Source organism: Rhinolophus hipposideros, assembly GCF_964194185.1.
Source record: "Rhinolophus hipposideros genome assembly, chromosome: 15".
In the NCBI taxonomy this organism is placed as follows: domain Eukaryota; kingdom Metazoa; phylum Chordata; class Mammalia; order Chiroptera; family Rhinolophidae; genus Rhinolophus; species Rhinolophus hipposideros.
This window is the reverse complement of record NC_138061.1, coordinates 21,786,707-21,808,285: the sequence shown is the minus strand read 5'-3', so window position 1 is coordinate 21,808,285 and position 21,579 is coordinate 21,786,707. Positions and strand designations below refer to the sequence as shown.

General features: G+C 43.2%; 2 protein-coding genes across 5 annotated transcripts in view; one reads left to right on the top strand and one right to left on the bottom strand.

Annotated features, from left to right (window-relative positions):
* Nucleotides 1–21,579, top strand: part of PDCD11 (programmed cell death 11) — a 42,897-nt gene that overhangs the window by 4,551 nt on the left and 16,767 nt on the right. For all 4 annotated transcript variants that reach the window (XM_081075106.1, XM_081075104.1, XM_081075105.1 and 1 more), the window contains exons 5-20: nucleotides 1,386–1,547; nucleotides 3,110–3,233; nucleotides 3,716–3,897; nucleotides 7,513–7,620; nucleotides 8,823–9,029; nucleotides 10,152–10,276; nucleotides 10,456–10,516; nucleotides 11,178–11,324; nucleotides 12,658–12,909; nucleotides 13,472–13,606; nucleotides 14,149–14,343; nucleotides 15,267–15,437; nucleotides 16,442–16,661; nucleotides 17,454–17,603; nucleotides 18,032–18,147; nucleotides 20,633–21,174. In XM_081075106.1, the coding sequence (XP_080931232.1) occupies nucleotides 1,386–1,547; nucleotides 3,110–3,233; nucleotides 3,716–3,897; nucleotides 7,513–7,620; nucleotides 8,823–9,029; nucleotides 10,152–10,276; nucleotides 10,456–10,516; nucleotides 11,178–11,324; nucleotides 12,658–12,909; nucleotides 13,472–13,606; nucleotides 14,149–14,343; nucleotides 15,267–15,437; nucleotides 16,442–16,661; nucleotides 17,454–17,603; nucleotides 18,032–18,147; nucleotides 20,633–21,174 (2,897 nt within the window). The remainder of the gene's footprint in view (nucleotides 1–1,385; nucleotides 1,548–3,109; nucleotides 3,234–3,715; nucleotides 3,898–7,512; nucleotides 7,621–8,822; nucleotides 9,030–10,151; nucleotides 10,277–10,455; nucleotides 10,517–11,177; nucleotides 11,325–12,657; nucleotides 12,910–13,471; nucleotides 13,607–14,148; nucleotides 14,344–15,266; nucleotides 15,438–16,441; nucleotides 16,662–17,453; nucleotides 17,604–18,031; nucleotides 18,148–20,632; nucleotides 21,175–21,579) is intronic.
* LOC308508450 (activated RNA polymerase II transcriptional coactivator p15) lies at nucleotides 19,168–19,814 on the bottom strand. The gene has a single exon (XM_081075110.1). It carries the CDS (start codon nucleotides 19,791–19,793, stop codon nucleotides 19,410–19,412), a length of 384 nt encoding a protein of 127 aa, XP_080931236.1. The 5' UTR covers nucleotides 19,794–19,814; the 3' UTR covers nucleotides 19,168–19,409.

The window sequence follows — 21,579 nt, the reverse complement described above, 5'->3', positions numbered from 1 at the left end:
TATAGCAGAGAGAAGGCTAGTGTGGCAAGAGCAAGGGAGGGTGGTGTGGGATGGGGCTGGAGAGCTGGGTGGAGGCCAGACCATGTTAAGGACTGATTTTTAATTCTAGAATCAATGACAAGCCCTTGAAATGTTCTCATTGGGGTGGGTGACATGTAGACAGAATAGAGAATAAATTGAAGAGGCATGAGTAGTTTCCTAGAGACCAATTAGAAGGCTGTTGTAGCCCAGGCTCTGAGATTGATGGCAGCTTGGGTTCAGGATTTATTGAGGACTGAGGAATAAAGTTAATGCTTAGTAATGGATTTGGTATGGGTGGTGAGGCAGGAGAAGTGCCAGGGATGAGTCCTAGGTTTCTGTTGTGCATGACTGGACAATTGGCCACGCCATTCTGAGATAAGACATCCTGAAAGGGGATCTGGATTGCGAGAGATGATCATGATTTGATTTTTTGCTATGTGGAGTTTTGAGGTACAGAAACAAAAATGTGTGAAACTTCTTTGTATAGGAGGTAATTGAAACTAAGAAGGGGGAAGAAGTTGCTTAGAGGGAGCAAATACAGTGAAAAGACTGAGCTGGGAGTAAATACTGTAGTTTAATTGCTGAATAAAAGGAGAGTTGCTGTCAGAAGAAGAAAGAGGGCCAGACAGAAAAACCAGTGAATAAAAAGTCTTGATAGTGAGGGAGGAAATGTTTAATGAAGGAAGGAGTGGTTTCCAGTATTAAATTCTTTTTAAAGGTCACCTAAGAGAAGGACTGCAATATGAACTGTTGGATTTGGCAACATGGAAGTCATTGGCAATTTTATTGGGAAATAAATTGGTGGAGTGAGTGGGCGGGGGATGCAGATTGCAGTGAGCTGAAGAACAATCAGGAGATGAAGAAGTAGAGACAGTGAATACGGACAACTCTTTTTTTTAAGTATAGTTGGTATACAATATAATATTTGTATCGGTTTCAGGTATACAATATAGTGACTCAATATTTTTATACCTTACAGTGTGATCACCCTATTAATTCTAGTAATCATCTATCACTGTGCAAACTTATCACAATGTTATTGACTATGTCCCCCTTCACGTTTTTCACCCATCCCCCTGCCCCATCCCCTCTAGCAAGCATCCCTTGGGTCTGTATAGACAGCTCTTTCGACAAATTGTTTTATATCTGCTATTGTGTGGAGATATTTGGAGGCTTTATGCTGACATTCAAGACTGACATGGTCACAGACCCATCTTCCTTTCTGGGCGAGTGGTTACTGTCTTCATTGTCTTTTGGGGTCTGTGGGGTCTGAGGATGAGAAGCCTCTGAGCCAGGGCCTGGCAGCAGATTCTTGGTTTGGGGGGATGTTAATGCATCAGGGCTTTCTCATTTGTATTATATAGGACCTGGTCCTCTTGCCTGAACTCTTTTCTCCTGGAATGCTGGTGAGATGTGTGGTGAGCAGTCTGGGCATCACAGAGAGGGGCAAAAAGAGTGTCAAGCTATCTCTGAACCCCAAAAGTGTCAACAAAGTGCTGAGTGCCGACGCCTTGAAGCCTGGAATGGTATGTGTCTGGGGTCAGGGAAGAGGAGCAGGCAGCATGCCTTCTTCCTGCCCTGCCTTGTCTCCTTTTACATTCAGCTAATTGTTGCACACAGGGGTGGGTCTTTTCCTGAGGGAGGAGGGTCTTCACGGTGCCTGGATATTTCATGGAAATTGAAGACTTGAACCTAATTACCTTAACTTGGAGGGGAGAAAGGGAAAGCAAGTCTAAGATTTGATGGTAGCAAAAAAAAGCCCCCAAGGAGCCTTAGCAGGGCACTTACTGATGGTGAGAAGGAGTTCCTTGAAGTGCCTTACTTACTCAGACTTCCTCATTGGTTAAGTTTTTTTGTTTTTGTTTTTGCTTTTTTTTAAGGAGGGCGCATCTCACAGTGGCCCATATGGGGATCGTTCTGGCAACCTTGGTGCTACCAGCACCGCGCTCTAACCAACTGAGCGAACCAGCCACCCCATAGGTTAAATTGTTTTTCAAAGGCTATCTGATATTTGTGGGGAACGCTCGAGGGCTGCTTTCTAAGAGCAAGGGACAAAGTAGACAGGGCAATAAGTCTGTCATCTGTTCATGGACAGCCAGCCCAGCACTGAATCTCCCGGTCCTGTGGTGCTTCAGGAGAGATTAGTCCTAGCTCAGAGCCTCCAGGTCCACTGGCTTCGTATAAACTTCATGAAAACGCTCATATAAACTACACTCTTCTAAGTACTCTTGTAATTAAGAGGAGGGAGATCAATATGCTCTTGTAAAATGTGGTAAGAAGCAATGGAGTTTGGGTCAGGTCCTGAAAGTTGGGTAGAAAAGGGAATAAAAATAAACCAAGGTGCAGGAAGTTGACAAGTGTTGAGAGCCTGCTGTCTGACAGGTGCTGTTTTAGACACTTTAGACACTATTTGCCCTGTGAGGCAAATAGATACCCTCTTGTAGATTTGAGAAAATGGAATGAGAGAGATTTAAATGACTTGCCAAAGACTAAATAGTAAGTGTCAGAGCCAACTTACAATGCCATACTGCTTCCTATGCAATGGGAAGTGTAATTTGGGAAATGGGAAGGTTGGCAATATTTTTTTTCAATTAGCAATAATCGCACCTCGGATAAACCTTATTGGCTACGATACTGCCACTGCGCAAAGCTAGCAATATTTTTTTTTAATGTCTTGGAGGTGCTTTGAAATGATATGATGACAGCTGGAAGGGCAGTTCTGGATTCTCAATAATCATAGCCCGAGGAGCGACCTTGCAGGGCCATCTGGATTATCCCCCTTTGCATTTCTTTTGGACAGAGAGACCCCTCTCTGTCATTCCATTATTCAACTGTGTTTAACACTTCTCATTGCCTGGAAACGATAAAATCCTTCCAGCTGTGGGAGAATTCAAGTTGGTATCTTGCCCTCTTCTGTCCTGTAGTCGGATTGAGGTTCAAAGTTAAAAGTGTATGTGTGTGGGGGTGGGATTATGAGATAATATGTTGAGAGTGACGGTAGGAACATGCACATTGTTAGTGGATGTTTGTTGTGTATGCCATTACCTTTGACTTTTGAACTTTTTTGGCATGCTTTCCCTTCTTCCAGCTGCTCACAGGCACTGTTTCCAGCCTGGAAGACCATGGCTACCTAGTGGACATTGGTGTTAGTGGAGCCAGAGCTTTTCTGCCAGTGCAGAAAACCCAGGAGTATATCAGACAGAAGAACAAAGGTGAGGGCAAGAAGAGGGGTCAGTGCATGGGCGTGAGATGGTACGTGTGGAGATTATATTTAAATTTACTCACCAAATGTGGTGCGTAAGTGACAGAATGGTGACTCTGAAGGCTCTTTGGCTTTGCTGAGATCAGCGGTTAGTCCTGGCTGATAAACAAGGGAATATGTGTAAAGGGCCAGGAAATGGCTGGGTCTCGCTAAGATCTGATGGGCCATTTTCACTGTTTCTTTCTCACCGAGAAGATTCCATTGAAATTTGGGCCCCGACCCCCAGGCCTCTGAACCAGTAATCTTCATATTTTTGTTGAAATCTTCGTATTTTTGTGGGTAGTTGATTCCAGATTGGGTAAGGTCACTTCACTCCCTTCGTGGTAACTCGACAAGTAGGCCGTGAATCATCTTAGGCATTGCTTGAGCCCAACATAAAGGTCCTTCTCATGGAGATATTTTTCCTTTTGGGGGCTGGGGCTGGGCTTGCAGGTGCTAAACTGAAGGTGGGTCAGTACCTGAACTGCATCATTGAAGAGGTGAAGGGCAATGGAGGAGTTGTTAGTCTGTCTGTTGATCATTCCGAAGTTTCTACTGCTGTCGCTACTGAGGAGCAAAACTGGACCCTTAATAACTTGCTACCAGGACTGGTGGTCAAAGCCCAGGTACAGAAGGTAAGCCATTTATTATTGATACTACTTTCAAAAATAAAAACAATTTTTATTAAAGTAGTTACATGCACACAATCTAAAATTGTGCTGTTCAATAGGGTAGCCACTGGTCATGTGTGGCTATTATGCACTTGAAATGTAGCCAGTGCCACATGTTGAAATGATAATATTTTGGATATATTGGGTTAAATAAACTATAATTAAAACAAAGTTCTTCTTTCTTTGTAGTTTTTAAAGTCTGACTGCTAGAAAACTTAAAATTACATATGTGCTTTACGCTATATTTCTACTGGACAGTGCTGATCAAAATAGTATTTAAAGACTTGGCAATGAAGAACTATCTTGTCTATCCCTCCTGACCCCCATCTTTAACTCTTTTAGCTTATCTTTTGAAATTTATCTTCATATTTTTTAAGTAGTAAATTTCTCTTGGTTTATTGATTTTAGGCACTGCGTTTTAACTTCTTATCAAGATAGATAAAGACTTGTCTCTTAATTTTCCCTTCCTTTCCCCCAACCTCCCAACAGAGATATAGTAAAATTTTGGTTAAATCATTATTCAGTGTTTAAATTATTATGACTATGTAAATACTGTTTACTGCTGAGCTAGGTAATAGACCATGACTGTTGAACAGCTTTATTTCCTGGAGTTGGTAATCAGCTTTGTTTTTGTCATTTGTAAAATTCTTGTCCTATCTGTCACTGTTTCTTCTGTACCCTGTAGTTATTTTTCTCTCACTACAGTTTTCCATGTTTTCAACCATTTAGGTAATCTCTTCGCTCCTTTTTTCCCCTCCACCTGGACCTTTTTTTACTGTCATCCTGGAACCTTCCCCTCTCTCCTGTATTGGAATTACCTTTGATTCCATGTTTTCCTCTTTTTTTGGTTTACTCCCTCAATTTTAGTGTGGCACATTTTCCAGTTTTTTTTTCGAAAAAGTACATGAGAGGCTAATTTCTCACTCGGTTAATTCCTAGTGTGTCTGGGATCCCCAAGAGCACTCATAGGTTCAGTGGGTGACTAGGAGTACTCCCAGGATTCAGTGTATAGTGATTCTATTACAGTGAAAGGGGGCAAAGCAAAACCAGCAAAGGGAAGAAGGCCCATGGAGTGAAGTCTGCAAGAACCAGGCACAAGCTTCCAAGAGTTCTCACTCAGTGGAGTCACAAAGGGTGTAGTTTGGCAACAAGTTATGACAACACACATGAAATGTTATCTATCAGGGAAGCTCGTTAGAGACTGAGTACCTGAGGATTTTTAATTGGGGCTGGTCATATAGGCACCTTCTGCCGGGCATGTATCAAAATTCAAGGCTCTCATAAGGAATGTGTGTGTTTAGTATAAATTATTGTGCGATCAGGTTAGGTGCAATGAGCCACTCAGTTCTGGGAGTGGTGGGAACCGTCCCCAAATCGAAGTTCCAAGATACCAGCCAAGGGCTACCGTTGGAAGCAGGCTTTTCTAAGACACGAGCCTCTTATGTTAACTCTTTTCTGCACACCTCCTGTATCTGAAAGCTTCATTATTCTACTCCCATATGTGATTGGTGTTAAGTTTAGTGTACTCACAAAGGTGTGCAGCCATCACCACTATTTAGTTCCAAACATTTTCGTCACCTCAATAAGACACCCTGTACCCATTAGTGGTCACTTTCCATCCCTCCTTCTCTCAAGCCCCTGACAACCACTTACCTACTTTGTGTCTCTAGATTTGCCTGTTCTGGAGATTTCATATAAATAGAATCATGCAATATGTAGGCTTTTGTGTCTGGCTTCTTTCACTTAGTATAATGTTTTCAAGGTTCAGCCATGTTGTAGCATGTATCAGTGGTTCATTCCTTTTTATGGCTGAATAATGTTCCATCATAGTGTTATAACACATTTTGTTTGTCCATTCATCAGTTAGTAGACATTTGGGTTGTTGCCACTTTGGGCTTTTATGAAATTCATGTACAAGTGTTTGTGTAGACATATGTTTTCATTTCTCTTAGGTATATGCTTAAGAATGGAATTGCTGGGTTACATGCTAACTATCTGTTTAACTTTTTGAGGAACTGCTAAAGTGGCTGCACAATTTTAAATTCCCACCAGACTTGTAAGGGTTCCAATTTCTCTATTCTCACAAGCACTTGTTATTATCCTTCTTTTTATTATAGCCATCCTGGTGATATGAAGTGGTATCTTCTTGTGGTTTTTGATTTGCATTTCTCTAATTGTTAATGAAGTTGAGCATCTTTGCATGTGCTTGTTGACCACTTGTATATCTTCCTTGAAGAAGTATCCATTCAAAAGTCTTTTGCCCATTTTAAAATTAGATTGTCTTTTTGGGGCCGGCCCGGTGGCTCAGGCGGTTAGAGCTCCGTGCTCCTAACTCCGAAGGCTGCCGGTTCGATTCCCACATGGGCCAGTGGGCTCTCAACAACCAAAAAAAAAATAAAAAAAAATAAAATAAAATAAAATAAAAATAAAAAAGATTAAAAAAAAAAAAAATTAGATTGTCTTTTTATTGTTAAGTTGTAAGCATTTATATATTCTGGATACTAGCCCCTTAGCAGATCTTGTTTTTGTTTATTTTAAAATATAATTTCCTCTTCTCTTTTTCTGGAACTCCTGTTAACATATTATTGGACTTCATTGATCACTTCTCTAATGTGCTTATCTTTTACTCTGTTCTTTGTTTTGGTATGTGCGTGTATTTATCTATGTCCTCCCTTCTGGGAGAGCCTCTCAACTTGAACTTCACGTTCTCTACTGAATTTTTATTTTGACGCCATACTACAAATGAGACACTAAAATTTTAGAAAGTGTGTGTGCCTGGGTGGGCCTGCTGACTGGCCGACTTCATGGTCCTGATGAGGAAGTAGCAGACTTTCTTTGGACAGCCTCTAAAAGTCATTGTTACAAGTCTTCTTGGGCATATTAGGTTTCTCTAGAAAGAATCTAACCTCCACCTAGGAGGGTATGAGCCTGGCTACCTGAGAGCTAAGTGGGAGAAAGGGGCTGGATGTCTCGTATCTATATCTATACGATATTCAGAATTTTTCTTGATCCACATTTCAGGGTTTGTACTCTTCCTGGATTTTGAGTCTGGTACAGTTTTCCCAGAGAATAACTATTCCATTTTCTGTGGAGATTCCAGATTTTAGGTATCTACCTTATTGCTCTCTTTTGAGGTGCTTCTCACCTTAATTCCTTAGCTTTTGCGGGACCCTATGGGATGAATCAGCTTGCTCATGGTCAGTGCTCCCTGTTGCAAGCATTTGGGTTTTACCTTCCTAGTCACCATGTTAGTAACAATTTGTCCAACTTGTCAGGCTGGCACTTCCTCAAGGATCTTGGTGCAAAGTGCCCGCCATCCCATTGGGAAATCCTGAGGGTGGGAGGATTGATATCCTCTCACTCCGGAAGGGAGGTGAGCTTAGTGAGTAAAGAAACAGCCAGTGCCAGTTGTCCTGCCACTCAGTTTTATAGGAAGAAAGATTGATAACTAGCTGGAGGAGGAGTGACACACAGTTATCCTGGAAAATGTGGAACTGAGTGTTTAGTGTGAACAGTAGTTGTCATACTCTTGGTTCCTTCAGAGAGCTATTTTTCATAACTTGTTCTGTTTATTTCTAGGCGACTCCACTTGGCCTTACGCTAAACTTCCTCTCATTGTTTACTGGCCTGGTTGACTTTATGCATTTGAATCCCAAGAAAGCTGGAACGTATTTCTCAAATCAAGCAGTAAGTACTGCTGCATGTTATCTTTTCTTGATTCCAGTTGTGTCCACATAGCTGTCCATTGTCACAGTTAGCTACAGGGGAGGTCCTAGGACTGTGTGTGCAGGTATGCAGAGAAGAGGTGAGGGGAATAAAAAGTGTTTTGGAAAGACCCTAATAAACTACCAGTGGTTATCTCTGGGGACTGAGATTAGAGAAAGAGACTGAGGAGGAGAATGCAGCTTTTAGTTTTTATTTCATATTCTTTCATATGGTTTGATTTTTTTTGCTAGTGAATCTTTTATAATTTAAAGTGCTTTAGAGGAGTATGTAACATAGGAGAACAAGGTATATATTTAAATAGAAAAATGTGGTTTAAAAGGTGCTATGTGTATTATACTTCAAAAAAATATCCAGTTTTGAAAAAAATTTTACAGTACACCTGGTTAAAATACTGAAAGATTATACAATCAGGTGTTGCTAGTGACTTGGGAAGAAAATCCCAATATACTGGGGTGCCAAAAAAATGTATACACATGAGTTGTATTCGTCTCTTGTTATTGGTATGTATGAAGTATTATAATTTTATTAGTTTTTTTCTTTTCTTAAAATGTTTATATTTTTTGGCACCCTCTGTATATTATTTAGAATTTTTTTAATCCTAAAATGATTTATTTTGTTTTTTTTTTTCCATTTTTAGCAATGATGTATGCTCATGGATGCTAGAGACATTTTTTAAAAAGTAAAAATGGGTTTTTTTTAAAAAGTAAAAATATCACCTAGTAATAATTAATATTTTGTCGAACTTCTTTCTCGTGATTTTTTTCTCCCTACAGTCATACTTGTGTTCAGAGTTGAGACGTTTTGCATGCCATAACCTTGTGATCGGAGCAGGCTGTCGTGGCCTAGTTTAGATGAGCCCCTGACGTATTGGTGCCAGCACATGGTTTCTGTTGCATGTGCCTTATTAGTTAGTCTCATGGTGTTGAGGGAACCCCGGTATATGTATTTCCTGGCCCGAGTAAGCCTTGATATAGTTGGGCATAGTTCCTCTGAAACACTTTGTTTGAATTTTCTGTATGCTGCTTGACTGCACAAGTCAATTTTAGTATTTGTACTGCTAACCTGGTCAGCACATGGAGAGTCTTGACCTTCGAAAGTCTGCTCCTAGATGCCTTATCTCCTGCGTGCCTCCTCCTGCTCATTATGTCCTTTCCCTTATCTAGGTGAAGGCCTGTATCCTCTGTGTCCATCCTCAGACCAGAACTGTGCGACTGAGCCTGCGCCCCGTCTTCCTGCAGCCTGGGCGCCCACTCACCCGGCTCTCTTCTCAGCACCTGGGAGCTGTCCTGGATGACGTTCCTGTCCAGGGCTTTTTCAACAAGGCCGGGGCCACTTTCAGGTTGAATGATGGGTCTCTGGCCTATGCCCGGGTAAGGAGTCTCTTTGTTTCATCAGGATCTTATCACTAGAAGGACTATTGAGACACATGGGTCCTTTTCTGCTTCCTTCATCCCTTGGTTAGTTTCAAAAATTAGTTTCCTATTTTTGAATATCCCCAAGTATGGCAGACTTTTCTTAGGGACTGAACAATACCTGTTTGTTATAAGAATGCCTTAGAATCAGTTTGACATGTAAGTATTCGATACCTACCGTGTTTCCCCGAAAATGAGACTCAGCTGGGCAATCAGCTCTAATGCATCTTTTGGAGCAAAAATTAATATAAGACCCAGTCTTATATTATAGTAAAATTTATATTATATTATAGTAAAATAAGACTGGGTCTTATATTAATTTTTGCTCCAAAAGATGTATTAGAGCTGATTGTCCGGCTCGCTCTTATTTTCAGGGAAACAGGATAGCAGGTGGTAAGAACAAGAGTGAATTAGGATCTACACCAGGGCTTGGCAGAGTTTTTCTTAAAGGTCCAGCTAGTAAATATTTTAGGCTTGTGAACCATATGGTCTCTATCCGAACTACTCAACTCTGTTTTTTTTTTTTTTTTTTTTTTAATAAAATTTATTTAAAACAGGTTTTATTTTGTGCAGATTCTTGCACAATATCAAAACAAGTTCCAGGCTGGGACTCACTGCTATGATCCCTTCTTTGTTTTTCTGCAAATTGATAAGATTCACTTTTGTTATATTTAAAAGTATTAAAAATTTATCCAGATTTTGTTGTCTCTTCATTCCAGGTATTTGTGTTAATATTTTGTAATAAAATCTTAAATTCAACTCTGTGCTTGTAGGCTGAAAGCAGCCATAGACAGATGTACATGAATGGGCATGGCTGTGTTCTGATAAAATTTTAGTTTACAGAAATAGTTACCAGCTTGTGAACTGTGGTTTGCTGACCCATGACCTAGACTGTTCTCTGACACAGAAATTCTGTGATGGTAAAGAGCAGTTGTTTAGTTAGAGGAATTTTTTTAACAGGTAGTCAGAGCACTGTTTTTATGGTAGGGGACACATGTGTTGTCATCTCTGTGTGCCTTAGTGTCTCATTGCCTCAGGTCTGTTGCCTCTGGCTTTCCTTAATCACTTGGCTCTTTGTAGCTCAGCCATCTCTCTGATTCTAAGAACGCCTTCAATCCTGAGGCCTTCAAGCCGGGGAACACTCACAAATGTAGAATCATCGACTACAGCCCGATGGATGAACTGGTTTTGCTCTCTCTGCAGACGTAAGTCTGTCATCAACACGTGGCCAGGTGGAGGTGTGCTTCTGGGTGGGTGTGCGTTTGGGTTCTCCTGGCCTGGCTTGGTCAAGGTTTCCTTTCCTGCCAACATGGTTTTGATAGCCCTGAATTTCAGGTAGGCTCTGCCCCCATTTATTTAATCTCATATCTTCCTTTTGTTCTAGGTCTATTATTGAAGCTCAGTACCTTAGATATCATGACATCAAACCTGGGGCATTGGTAAAGGTAAGACCTCTAGCATATAATTAGGTACTCCCCCAGCTTCAGACATTCTTTAGTTCACCATCTAACTGTCAGCTCATTAGTTTTCATGTGAACACATTTAAAATCTTTTTCCTTGCCTCTGCCTGCTAACTGGACTTTCTTTTCTTCCCTTTGATAACTTGTAATTAATTTCAAGGTAAGGTCTTACTAGCACCACTCAACTACAGAGGAAGTAGGTTATAAACCCTGGAATTTGATGGTGTTTAATAGACCAGGTCAAAATTTAGGTCTATGATAATTGAGCCACCTGGAATATTAGTAAGAAGCCAGTTCCACTTGCCTCTCCTGTCTATCCATTTAGTCCCAATTGAGCAGCTCCCCTTTATATATGTATATGTAGAGTTCATTTTTTCGGAGACATGGTCTCCTCCTTTAGAGAATGTGCTTGTAAGGCAGACAGAAAGAACGTGCTCATACAAAAAGATATGAAGGTTCCCACAAATAAACCTGACTGCACCCAGGTCAGTGTGGGTGTGTGCTTTACCCCTGTGAGATCTGGAATAATAGGAACCGTTAGCCCGGGAAACTGGGCTTCAAAAGAGAGGTGTGACGTGCTTTATTGTAAGAGATGGAGGAAAGACCGTCTTGCAGCATCATGGCGTCTTTTGTTGGGACTCCCTAGGGCACAGTGCTGACCATAAAGCCGTATGGGATTCTGGTGAAGGTGGCTGAGTACATCAGGGGCCTGGTACCTCCCATGCACCTGGCTGACATCCCAATGAAGAATCCAGAGAAGAAGTACCACATTGGGGATGAGGTCATGTGCCGGGTGAGCCTCCTAAAGGGTCTCTGTTGGGGTTTTGGCCAGATGGGAAGAGAGTACTGCTTCTTAGCTAAGTTTCTGCTCTTTCCCACAAAATAACCACGTAGTGTCTGCTGTGCTGTTCCTGGCATTGGGAAGAGAAAACTGGGTCCCTCCCCTCGAGAATTGTTTAGCATAATTGAGAGTTACAATGTCCATCCATGAAGAGAGCAGAGGCCAGTATGTGACCTTGCGCCACATGGTTTGGTGCAGGCTTCATGCTGTGGTCCTATCTCAGAAAGGGAAGGGCAGCCTGGGGTGCAGCCCCATGAGTCATCAATGGTATCAATAGCAACTGCCATGTAATATGTTCTATGCCAATTGCTGTGATAGGCACATGACATTCATTATTTCGTTTTATCTGTAAAACGACCCTGTAAAGTAAGTGTTGTTAACCTCATTTTGCAGGTGGGGATATTAAAGCATGGGAGGGCCACGTGTCATGCCCAAAGTCACACAGCTAATAAATGATGAAACCAGTTTTCAAATTCAGCTCTTTGTGCCAATAATGTCTTCTAGATTTCTGGCACAGGTAGGCTAGAAAGGATGGGTAGGATTGGGAAAGGTGAGGAGGAGCAAGGAGTGTGTTAGGCACAGATATAGGCCAAACAAAGCTGCCAAAATCGAGTGGTTTATAACAAACGTTTGAATCCCAAGAGAAGCTTCACAAAGTTGTGAGATTAGATATGATAATATACAATGCTTAGTATAGGGCCTGGTGTGTGCAGGCACCCAGAATGTTAGATTTTCTTATTTTTATTTTATTTCACTATTAGTGAGTCAACAAAGAGATTGATTTCTTATTGGCAAAATATTTTATAGTAGTGGGGTCAAGAGGTTAGAAGGAGAGGAATTTCTCTGCCCTCAAGGAGATGCCCTTCTGAGGGAGGAGAGACTGTTGGGTCTCTCAGTCTTAGTTTATAGCTAACATCCAGCAGTACTGAGGTGGTAATTTGGTTCAGTCATTCTTTCTGTTAGACAAGAGGTTGGTGGTCTAGGAAGGAGCTAAGGCAGTGTGGAAGCAAGACTTTGGAGGTACAGAGAGGGGATGAGTACTGTTGCAGGCCCCTGAGGGAGCTTATGGGAGGAGTACCTTTGAAATAGAGATGGATACTCCCTAGAGCGTCCAGCAGGAAGCAGGGAGCGTGTGGTTGAGATTATTCTTGGAGGGAAAGAGATAGTAGGTGCTTAGGGACTGGCCCTGGCCTTTGGGTTCAGGCGGGTCACAGAGACCAGCTCAGTGGCTCTCTTGATAATAGGGAGCTTGATGGCAGGTCTGATGATGATCCCCTTCCCCTAGGTTTTGCTTTGTGACCCTGAAGCCAAGAAACTGATGATGACCCTGAAGAAAACCCTGGTTGAGTCCAAACTGCCTGCCGTGACCTGCTATGAGGATGCCAAGCCCGGTCTGCAGACACATGGCTTCATCCTCAGGGTCAAGGACTATGGCTGCCTTGTGAAGTTCTACAATGACGTGCAAGGACTGGTGCCCAAGCACGAGCTCAGTGCCGAGTATGTCCCCGACCCAGAGAAGGTCTTTTACACTGGCCAGGTAACCTTCCCCCAGGCAGGGCCCTACCCGTGCTGACCCCATGAACACAGATCTGAAGGAGTCGTATGGAGGGCTGCTTTTTAAGGGATGAGGAAGAGAGCCTGAGCCAGCCACGTGGAGATGGGAACAGAACAGAGAAATCCTCAAGGGGATTCAATGGAAGCTGGCAAACTAGTGGACCTCAGGCCCACAGGCTTGAAGAAACTAATCTTTACCTGTAACAACGCTGCTGTCCTTCATATCAGAAGTTGTTCTGAGGCCACTGTCATGTCACCACCAGGGGGCAGTGCCATGAAACTAGTGAATCTGGGTCTTTCTGGGAAAAATAATTTTTTAAAACTTGGGGTTGTACCAAAAAATTGATTCATGTCTTTCTTTCACCCAAAGGCTGACTTGAGGAATTCTGTGTATCTCTCTGTACGTTTTTTTCCACTGCGTTCTGGTCTGATCCAGGGTCTGGGTGGATCTCCCAAGGCCTTTGCGGTGCTCGTGGAGGGCACCTTTCTCAGGCCCTACAGGCCTGCTGGGAGGAGGTAGCCAAGCAGGTGTGCTCTCTCGCCAGGTGGTGAAGGTTGTGGTGCTGAACTGTGAGCCATCCAAAGAGAGGATGCTCTTGTCCTTCAAGCTGTTGAGTGATCCAGAGAAAGAGCGTGTGGGACACACTCAGAAGAAAAGAAAAGCCGTTCACGTTGGGCAGGTACCTGGGCTGATCCAGACAAATTATTTTAGTTTACAGTGGCCAAGAGCAGAGTACCACTGACACTTGGGGTATGGAATCCATGCAGGGGAAGGATTGAGGTAGATTCTAAGATTCTGGGACCAGAGAGAGTTAAGGTTCTTCACATAGAACCTCATATTTTTTCCTGTGTGTCAGAGCAAGTGGAAGCTATCCAGGAAAGGAAAGTTCTGTCATGATGTGGCTTTTCAGCAGTGTACTGCTGCTCTTTCCTTCCTGGTCCCTAGGGCCGTTCTACAAGGCTGCCTGTCCTCTGAGACCCAGTGGAGGGACTTGGGAGAGGAGTGACGGGAATGCACAAATGGGTCCTGGTGTGTGCGTGTGTGTGCCTGCTAGGTCTTCGAAGTGGTGGTGTGGGCTGTGAAAGAAAGCTGCTTTTCCGATTTGACCTCTCTGATCCCTAGTGCTGGAATTTGATGCCTCTCATCTCCTCCCGACTCAGACGAGGTTGCTTTCTCTGCCCAAGACAAATGCTAATTTTTGTCTTTTTCTTCCCTGGGTAGTTGGTGGATGTGAAGGTTTTAGAAAAGTCCACAGATGGGCTGGAGGTGGCTGTCCTGCCCCACAACATCCCTGCTTTTCTCCCCACGTCTCATCTGTCGGACCACGTCGCCAATGGCCCACTGTTGTACCACTGGCTCCAGGCCGGTGACACCCTTCACCGAGTCCTGTGTCTGAGCCAGAGTGAAGGACATGTTGTATCCTTTACCGGTATTTGGGGAGCCACAGAAAGCAGGGGAACCATCAGCATTCTTGGGGGGAAAGTATGGATTGGGCTGTGCTCTTAGTTGGAAACTCCCTAGAAGAAAGTCGGCCGTGTGACTGTAGAAATACCTCCTCCATAAAACCTAACCAGTGAGCAAGCCTGAGCTTTCCTTCTAATTTCCTGGTGGAAAGTAAAAGTGAGATTGAAGTCCTGCCAGCAGATACTGGTAGTGAGGTTAGGGTGGGAGTCCAGGGTGTTGGGGAATAGGTGGTATGGCCTGCCAGACCCAGCGGATATTCCCAGTAGCACGTCTGGCCTTCTCGGATCACTCAGTGTTTGCCCCTTGAATTGAACTAATTATGAATTGAACTAATTACTTCTCTGCCCCCCACCAAGAGATACGGGGCTCACAATATTCCCTTTGGCTTTGGTGTGGGTGTTTTGAAGGGTGTTTTTCCTTTTGCCTCGTTTTCTCACAGGATATGAAATCTCCTTAGAGTGAAGATTGACGTAGGAGGTGAAATAGGGTTGGTGAACGGGAAGATTGTGGAGGAAGCATCATGGCCAGTCCAGCTGCCAAGCCACAGGGATGAGCCATTCCCTTTTTGGTCCCTTTCAGTAATCTGGAAATGAGTTAATAAGGAAAGGAATAAAACAGCGATCGTCCAACTTTAGTGCACATCAGAGTCACCTGGAGGGCCAGTTCAAACACAGCTTGCTGGGCCCCACCTCAGTTTCTAATTCATAGGTCTGGGGTGGTGCTTAAGAATTTGCATTTCTAACAAGTTCTGTGTGATGCTGCTGCTGCTATTGGTCTGCACATTGAGAGAATCACGGTAGTAGCGGAAGGTGTAGAGTGGACAAAGGAAATTTCATCTGCCCTTTCTGGAATATTCCTTGATGAAGTACCACTAGCTCCTTTGCAGGAAGCCAGCTTTGGTCTCCACAGTGGAGGGTGGCCAGGATCCCAAGGGCTTCTCAGAAATCCATCCTGGAATGCTGCTTATTGGTTTTGTGAAGAGCATCAAGGACTACGGTGTGTTCGTCCAGTTCCCCTCAGGTCTTAGTGGACTGGCCCCCAAAGCTGTAAGTTCACCTCTATGCACAAGGGCACAGGGTCGTGGAGCCTGAGGGTTGGTGGGAAGGAGCAAGATACTTAATCCCTTGAAAGATTTTTAGGGGCAAGACATAAAGGCAGCTGGCTGAGGCGTGTGGAGCTGAGATTCAGTCCACGCTCCTCTCACCCAGCTGTGTCTTGGCTCGGGACTGTGTCCTCCTGGAGGAAGGGGCACCTTTTCTACTTTAACTGTAGTGTTGATTAGGTGGATGGTGGCCCTGAGACTTCAGTCTCCTGTGAGGACACTGAACTTGTTTTTATCCTCAGCATGTTAGACATGGAAATTGATTTTCTTAAGCAGCTGATTACAGGTTTTCCAGCCTCCTGTGGTTTTTGAGGTGTTATGGTACCAAAATACCCTTGAAATTACTACCTCTACCCCTCCATCATTGAATTGCAAACTTTTCAGACTGGAGAAAATTCTAGTAATCCCATAGTAGAACCCTTCATTCCTGCTGAGTATACTGAGACCAGATCTGGGAGTAGACTTACCAAAAGTCAGTGTAAGACAGTTGTGAGCAAATGGCTTGTAGCTTATTCCTGCCATAGATAATTCATAAATATGTCTTCCCTTCTATACATTTGTCTCCCTGATGCTTTGCCGGGACAAATGTCATTTGCATCTTCTGCCAGAACAACTTTAAAAATGGGAGCAGAGGAGAGGGCCCCAGAAACATGCATAGTGAGAGGCAGAGAGTTGCCAGTGGGTGTTAGAGACATGTACAGCTTGGTGTCCCTCTGGCGTGCCAGTAACGTGTCTTCTTGGCTGGGTGCCTTCTAGAAGGCTGGGTTGGGCCACCAGGGCCTCTCCTGTGTTTTTATGGAAGGAGAGTAGAGCTGAACTTAGAGGGGGCTGGTGGGAACTTCCTGGGTCCCATTACCCTCTCCATAGCCCTTCCCAGGTACGTTAAGTGGCTTGTTTTAATACAGACTTCCTTTCCTTTCTTCATTTTCTGCTCATTCTTTCCTTTAGATCATGAGTGACAAGTTTGTGACCTCCACCAGGGACCACTTTGTTGAGGGGCAGACAGTAGTTGCGAAGGTGACCAACGTGGACGAGGAGAAGCAGCGCATGCTGCTGTCCCTGCGGCTGTCGGACTGCTGTGTGGGGGACTTGGCCAGCACCAGCCTCCTCCTCCTGAGCCAGTGCCTGGAGGAGCGGCAGGGCGTGCGCAGTCTCATGAGCAACCGAGGTAGGGACAGGAGGGCAGAGGATGAGGGCCGGGCTGGGCAGTGTGCCTTGTACCTTATGCCTTATGTTCCAAAGGGCTTCCCAGGTATTAAAAAAAAATTTGGCAAACTTTTAAAAATGGGAATATGACCTATAGACAATGCAAAAGTCATTTAGGGTACAGCTCAGTAAATGTTTATTTTATAAAATGAACACCCCTGTTTAACTACCACCCAGATTCAAGTAAAGGTCATGATTAGCATCCCGGAAGTCCCCCTGTGCTCCTGTCCATCCAGAGGCACAGTTTCCCTTAGTCCTGTGACCGCAGGTTTGCATTTGTTGTGAATCCAGTCACCTCTTCACTTTTTGTTCCTTTATTCAACAAATATGTAGTGGATGATAAAATGGAACAGGGACCTGCTGGAAGACTTCCTGAGGGACTGTTATTCTGACCCTCCTAAGTTTTGAAACGTGTAGGATTGTTGGAGTCCTGATGGGAATTGGGAATCAGAAGCTTGAGAGGGAAGATTCCAAACAGAAAGAATGAAAATTCAGAAACCAAAGGAAAGCATGTGTTTCTGGTGTTTGCTGGTTATTTTCTTGAATCATGGCCAGGTAGGGTTAGCAAGGGAGGCGTAGGTCTCTCTCTGTGATAGGAGTTTTCATGGCTATTGGACGTTTTGTCAAAAGTGATTTAATTTTCACAGTGGTTCCAGTGTTTCACTGCCCTCTGCGTGGCAGCACATTTCCAAAGGAAAAGGGTAAGAAGGTTGTTTCATCTTGCTCCTTCCTGTTTCCTTTGAATCTCTGGCAGACTCTGAGTTGATCCAGACACTGGCTGAAATGACCCCAGGGATGGTCCTTGACTTAGAAGTGCAGGAGGTGTTGGAAGATGGTTCTGTGGTGTTCTGTGCGGGCCCAGTGCCTGGCCTGGTCCTGAGAGCTAGCAAATATCATCGAGCAGGTGAGTGCACCGGTCTTGCCTATCATGGTTGGTGGGGGAAACTCTTTTCCCATTGCTCCCTCTTCCTGGATACAGAGTTTCCAAATATATAGAGTAAGTGAACTGATGCAGTAGACACGTTTGGCATGGGTATCTTATGTGAATGCAAATCAGGACAACTGACAACATTCTAAAGAAGATTTAGGTATGAATCCTGGATTATTATAATTGGGGAAATCAAGATTTTTATATATCAGGTTGCATAAATTAAGGCATACCTGAACTTGAATTACGGGAGCCAGACCCTTTGTTTCCCTAGTCCATATAGACTCGACTTGTGTCCTCTTTTGTTTTTGTGCCTAAGGGCTTACAGTGCTCTTGGAGAGAGGCTGTGTCCCTCCCCTAAGCTCCAGGGGGGTGAGCGTGTTATGTTTGGTTCTGCATTACAGGGCAGGAGGTGCAATCGGGCCAGAAAAAGAAGGTTGTGATCTTAAATGTTGACATGTTGAAGTTGGAAGTACATGTTTCCCTGTACCATGATTTGGTGAATAGAAAAACTAAAAAGGTAAGCTTGCCAATGGCTTCATTTCCATGGTTTGAAAGGCCTTACCCACTCCTTCAACCCACACACTTTGCCGGGGGTTCTAACACAAATGCCTGGGTGACCGTCTGCCTGGGTTCATATGCGTCATTCCCAGTTATGCCTTTTATCCTGGTGTAGCTATGAATAACACGAACGTTTACTCTGCTTCAGATGATACATTTTATGGTCACCCTGTCTTTGGGGCCTAGCAGGCCATGTAAATGAGTGAAGTGGACAGACGGGGTAGAGAGTAGCAGTAGCAGGCCTCTGACAGATTGCAGAGTGCATGCACTGCCCACCAAGGGGCAGACCATTCCTTTCCATCTATCATTGGTCGGAATATCTGGGTCTAGTGTTGCTAAGTATTTGATTTTTTAAAGAGAAAGCAGAACTTGGATTTTTATTTGAAATAAATGTGAGAAATGTTGGAAACTATTTTTTTTTAAACATCATATGAACCAAACATAACATGCCTGTGGGTAGTTCTGATCTCTACACTGCTCACTATACCCTCTCCTGAACACTTTGGTGTGAGAGAAGAATGGATATGAGGGAGATCTCAAAATTAGCAGTATTTTGCTCTGGATACCATATGTATTTGGTCATGGTCCAAAGTGCCATATTTTGCCAGGTGTACTGTGTACTTTTTTGCCCAAATTTGTGAGGGGAAAATAAAGATGCACATTATACACGGGTAGTACTAATTCCATATCTATATAAATGTTTTTAATTCTTTTATTTCTTTTAATTCTTTTATTTATGAGTTAAAAGTGTAACTCTAGGAATCAATAACAATATCCGTATGCAAAATAATACCCTGGAAAATGATAATGGGTTTTGTTGAACTTATGACAAACTTGCAACAACACAGAGTTCTTGGCCTTTTGTGATGCATAAATATTGTAAATTTGTTACCAGTACATGAAATTTTTTGTAACATAGTATGGTAAAAAATAAATGCTAAAATTCTTTTTTTTTTTTTTTTTTTTTTTTTTTTTAAGATTGTATTACTTGATTTTATTTTACACTAGGTGGTGGGCACAAAGAAATCTTCCTTAATAAAGTTGACAATTAGTTTCATTCAGAACATTTTTAATAATGAACATTAAAAAAAAGTATTCTTACAAATTCTTCTGCAATCCAAATATACAATAGCTTGGAAAACAACGTTTAGAAAACAAAAGCCAATGTAAAAAGACAGATTAAAACAACTAGAACAGTACAGGTTTTATATGGCTCTGATTTTACAGTTTTCTTACTGCATCATCAATGTCAGAAATCTGTTCCTTCAGCTGGCTCCACTGCTCAGGATTTAAAGAAATACCTTTTCTTCCTGGTTTCATTTCACCTTCTGGATCCATCCAATATTCTCTAATGTCAATTAGGACTTTCCCTTTAAAGTCTCGAACGCTGACGTACCTCATCTTTCCAATCTGAAACATGTTATCGTCTCTGCTGCTGCTACTCTGCTTAGAAGATGCCAGGGCTCTTGAAGTTTCACCAGTTTTTTGCTTCTTTACAGGTTTTTCTGGAGTAACTTGCTTTTTCCTCTTTAACTTTTTGTCAACTTCACTGTCAGAATCACTGCCAGAAGAGCTTGAAGAAACAAGTTCCTTTGATTTAGGCATTGCTCCGCTCCTGCAGTCTAACAATCTCTAAAATTCTTTTATAATACAAAAAAACAAGTACCTAAGTGTAAACAAATAAAACTGAATTAAAAATATTAAAATGAAAGACTTTTTCCCCCCCCCGGAAAGTTTGGGCCAAAAATGTGGGTGTACATTATACATAGGAGCGCATTATACATGGCAAAATACGGTATTAAGCACCTAATTGCATAGGGTATAGTACAGAACATTACATAGATATAATCCTTAATCTCTAGTTGCTTATAATTTTAAGACTTTGAAAGACAAAGAGAAATAGAAAACCCTCACTAAGTGTTCTAGCAGGTCCTTATTCCATTTCATCATCTAGGTGAAGCTGGTGCATATCAGGACGTGAGCAGTTTGGGGGAAGGTAGACTAAATGCCTTGCGCACAGTAAGCTTTCAGTAATAACTCTTATCTGTTGAATGAAAGTAAATAAATGGGCTGGAAAACTGCAGGACTAGAGTCAGGAGCCAGTGTCTTAAAGCTGGAGAACCATCAGAGGTCACCTGGCTGTGCATCAGAATCACCTAAGTAACTTAAAATTCTGATTTCACTAGTTCTGGGATAGGACCTCGGAATCTGAATTCAAAACAAAAGCTAACTCTAGGTGATTCTGATGTGGCACTTTGCATATAGTCAAGTCACCTCAATGTAGAGAAGGGGAAAGCTAGGTCGAGGGAGTGAAGGCTACTTTATTAAAACCCAGATGGGCATTGGGGCCCTTGGACTCCAAAGGGTTGCCCCAGTCCCACCCACTGTGACCGAGTGTGTGTGCTCTGTACAAAGTGGGGGTGTGGGTTTCCTCTGTTTTCCAGCTGAAGAAAGGCAATGAATACCAAGCGATTGTGCAGCACTTGGAGGAGTCCTTCGCAGTTGCCTCCTTGGTAGAGACTGGCCACCTGGCTGCTTTCTCCCTGACCTCTCACCTCAATGACACCTTCCGCTTTGACTCGGAGAAGTTGCAGGTGGGACAGGGTGTCTCCCTCACCCTCAAGACCACAGAACCGGGAGTGACCGGTCTTCTTTTGGCAGTTGAGGGGCCAGCTGCTAAGAGGACCATGAGACAGACCCGGAAGGACTCTGAGACGGTCGACGAGGACGACGAAGTGTATCCAGCAGTGTTTGTAGGGACTGTAAAGAAGCACACCCTGTCCATTGGGGACATGGTCACAGGGACCGTCAAGTCCATTAAGCCCACGCATGTGGTGGTGACCCTGGAAGACGGCATCATTGGCTGTATTCATGCCTCGCACATCCTCGATGACGTTCCAGAGGGCACGTCTCCTACTGCCAAACTGAAAGTTGGGAAGACGGTCACTGCCCGAGTGATTGGTGGGCGAGACATGAAGACATTCAAGTAAGGAGCCTTTAGGGGATGCGCAGCTTTGAAGGGAGATTGTTGTAATTGTGGGAGAAGGAATGGCAACCGAGGCAAATTTCACAAAGTTGCTCATCAATTAGGTTTTCTTTTAGTAACAAAAACATTCACCAAATAATCCTTTTATGTGTCTTTTTAAAAAATAGTGTTATTTGTGTTGTGGTTAAGAGCGTTGGTTTAGAGTCAGACCTGGGTTTGAGTTCCAGATTTGCCATTGAAGATTATGTGACCATGAGTTAAGTAGTTACTTAACTCTGAGATTCATTTTCCTAATGTGTAAAGTGAGAGTAATGGTAGTGACTACCTTTTAGGGCCTTTGTGAAGAGTGAGAGAACATCTAGGGTGTAACGTGCCTCACAGGTTGCCTGACAAATACTCAGTATG

Excerpts from the sequence above, each read along its gene's own strand:
- LOC308508450 (XM_081075110.1), bottom strand. The coding sequence starts at position 19,793 with ATGCCTAAATCAAAGGAACTTGTTTCTTCAAGCTCTTCTGGCAGTGAT.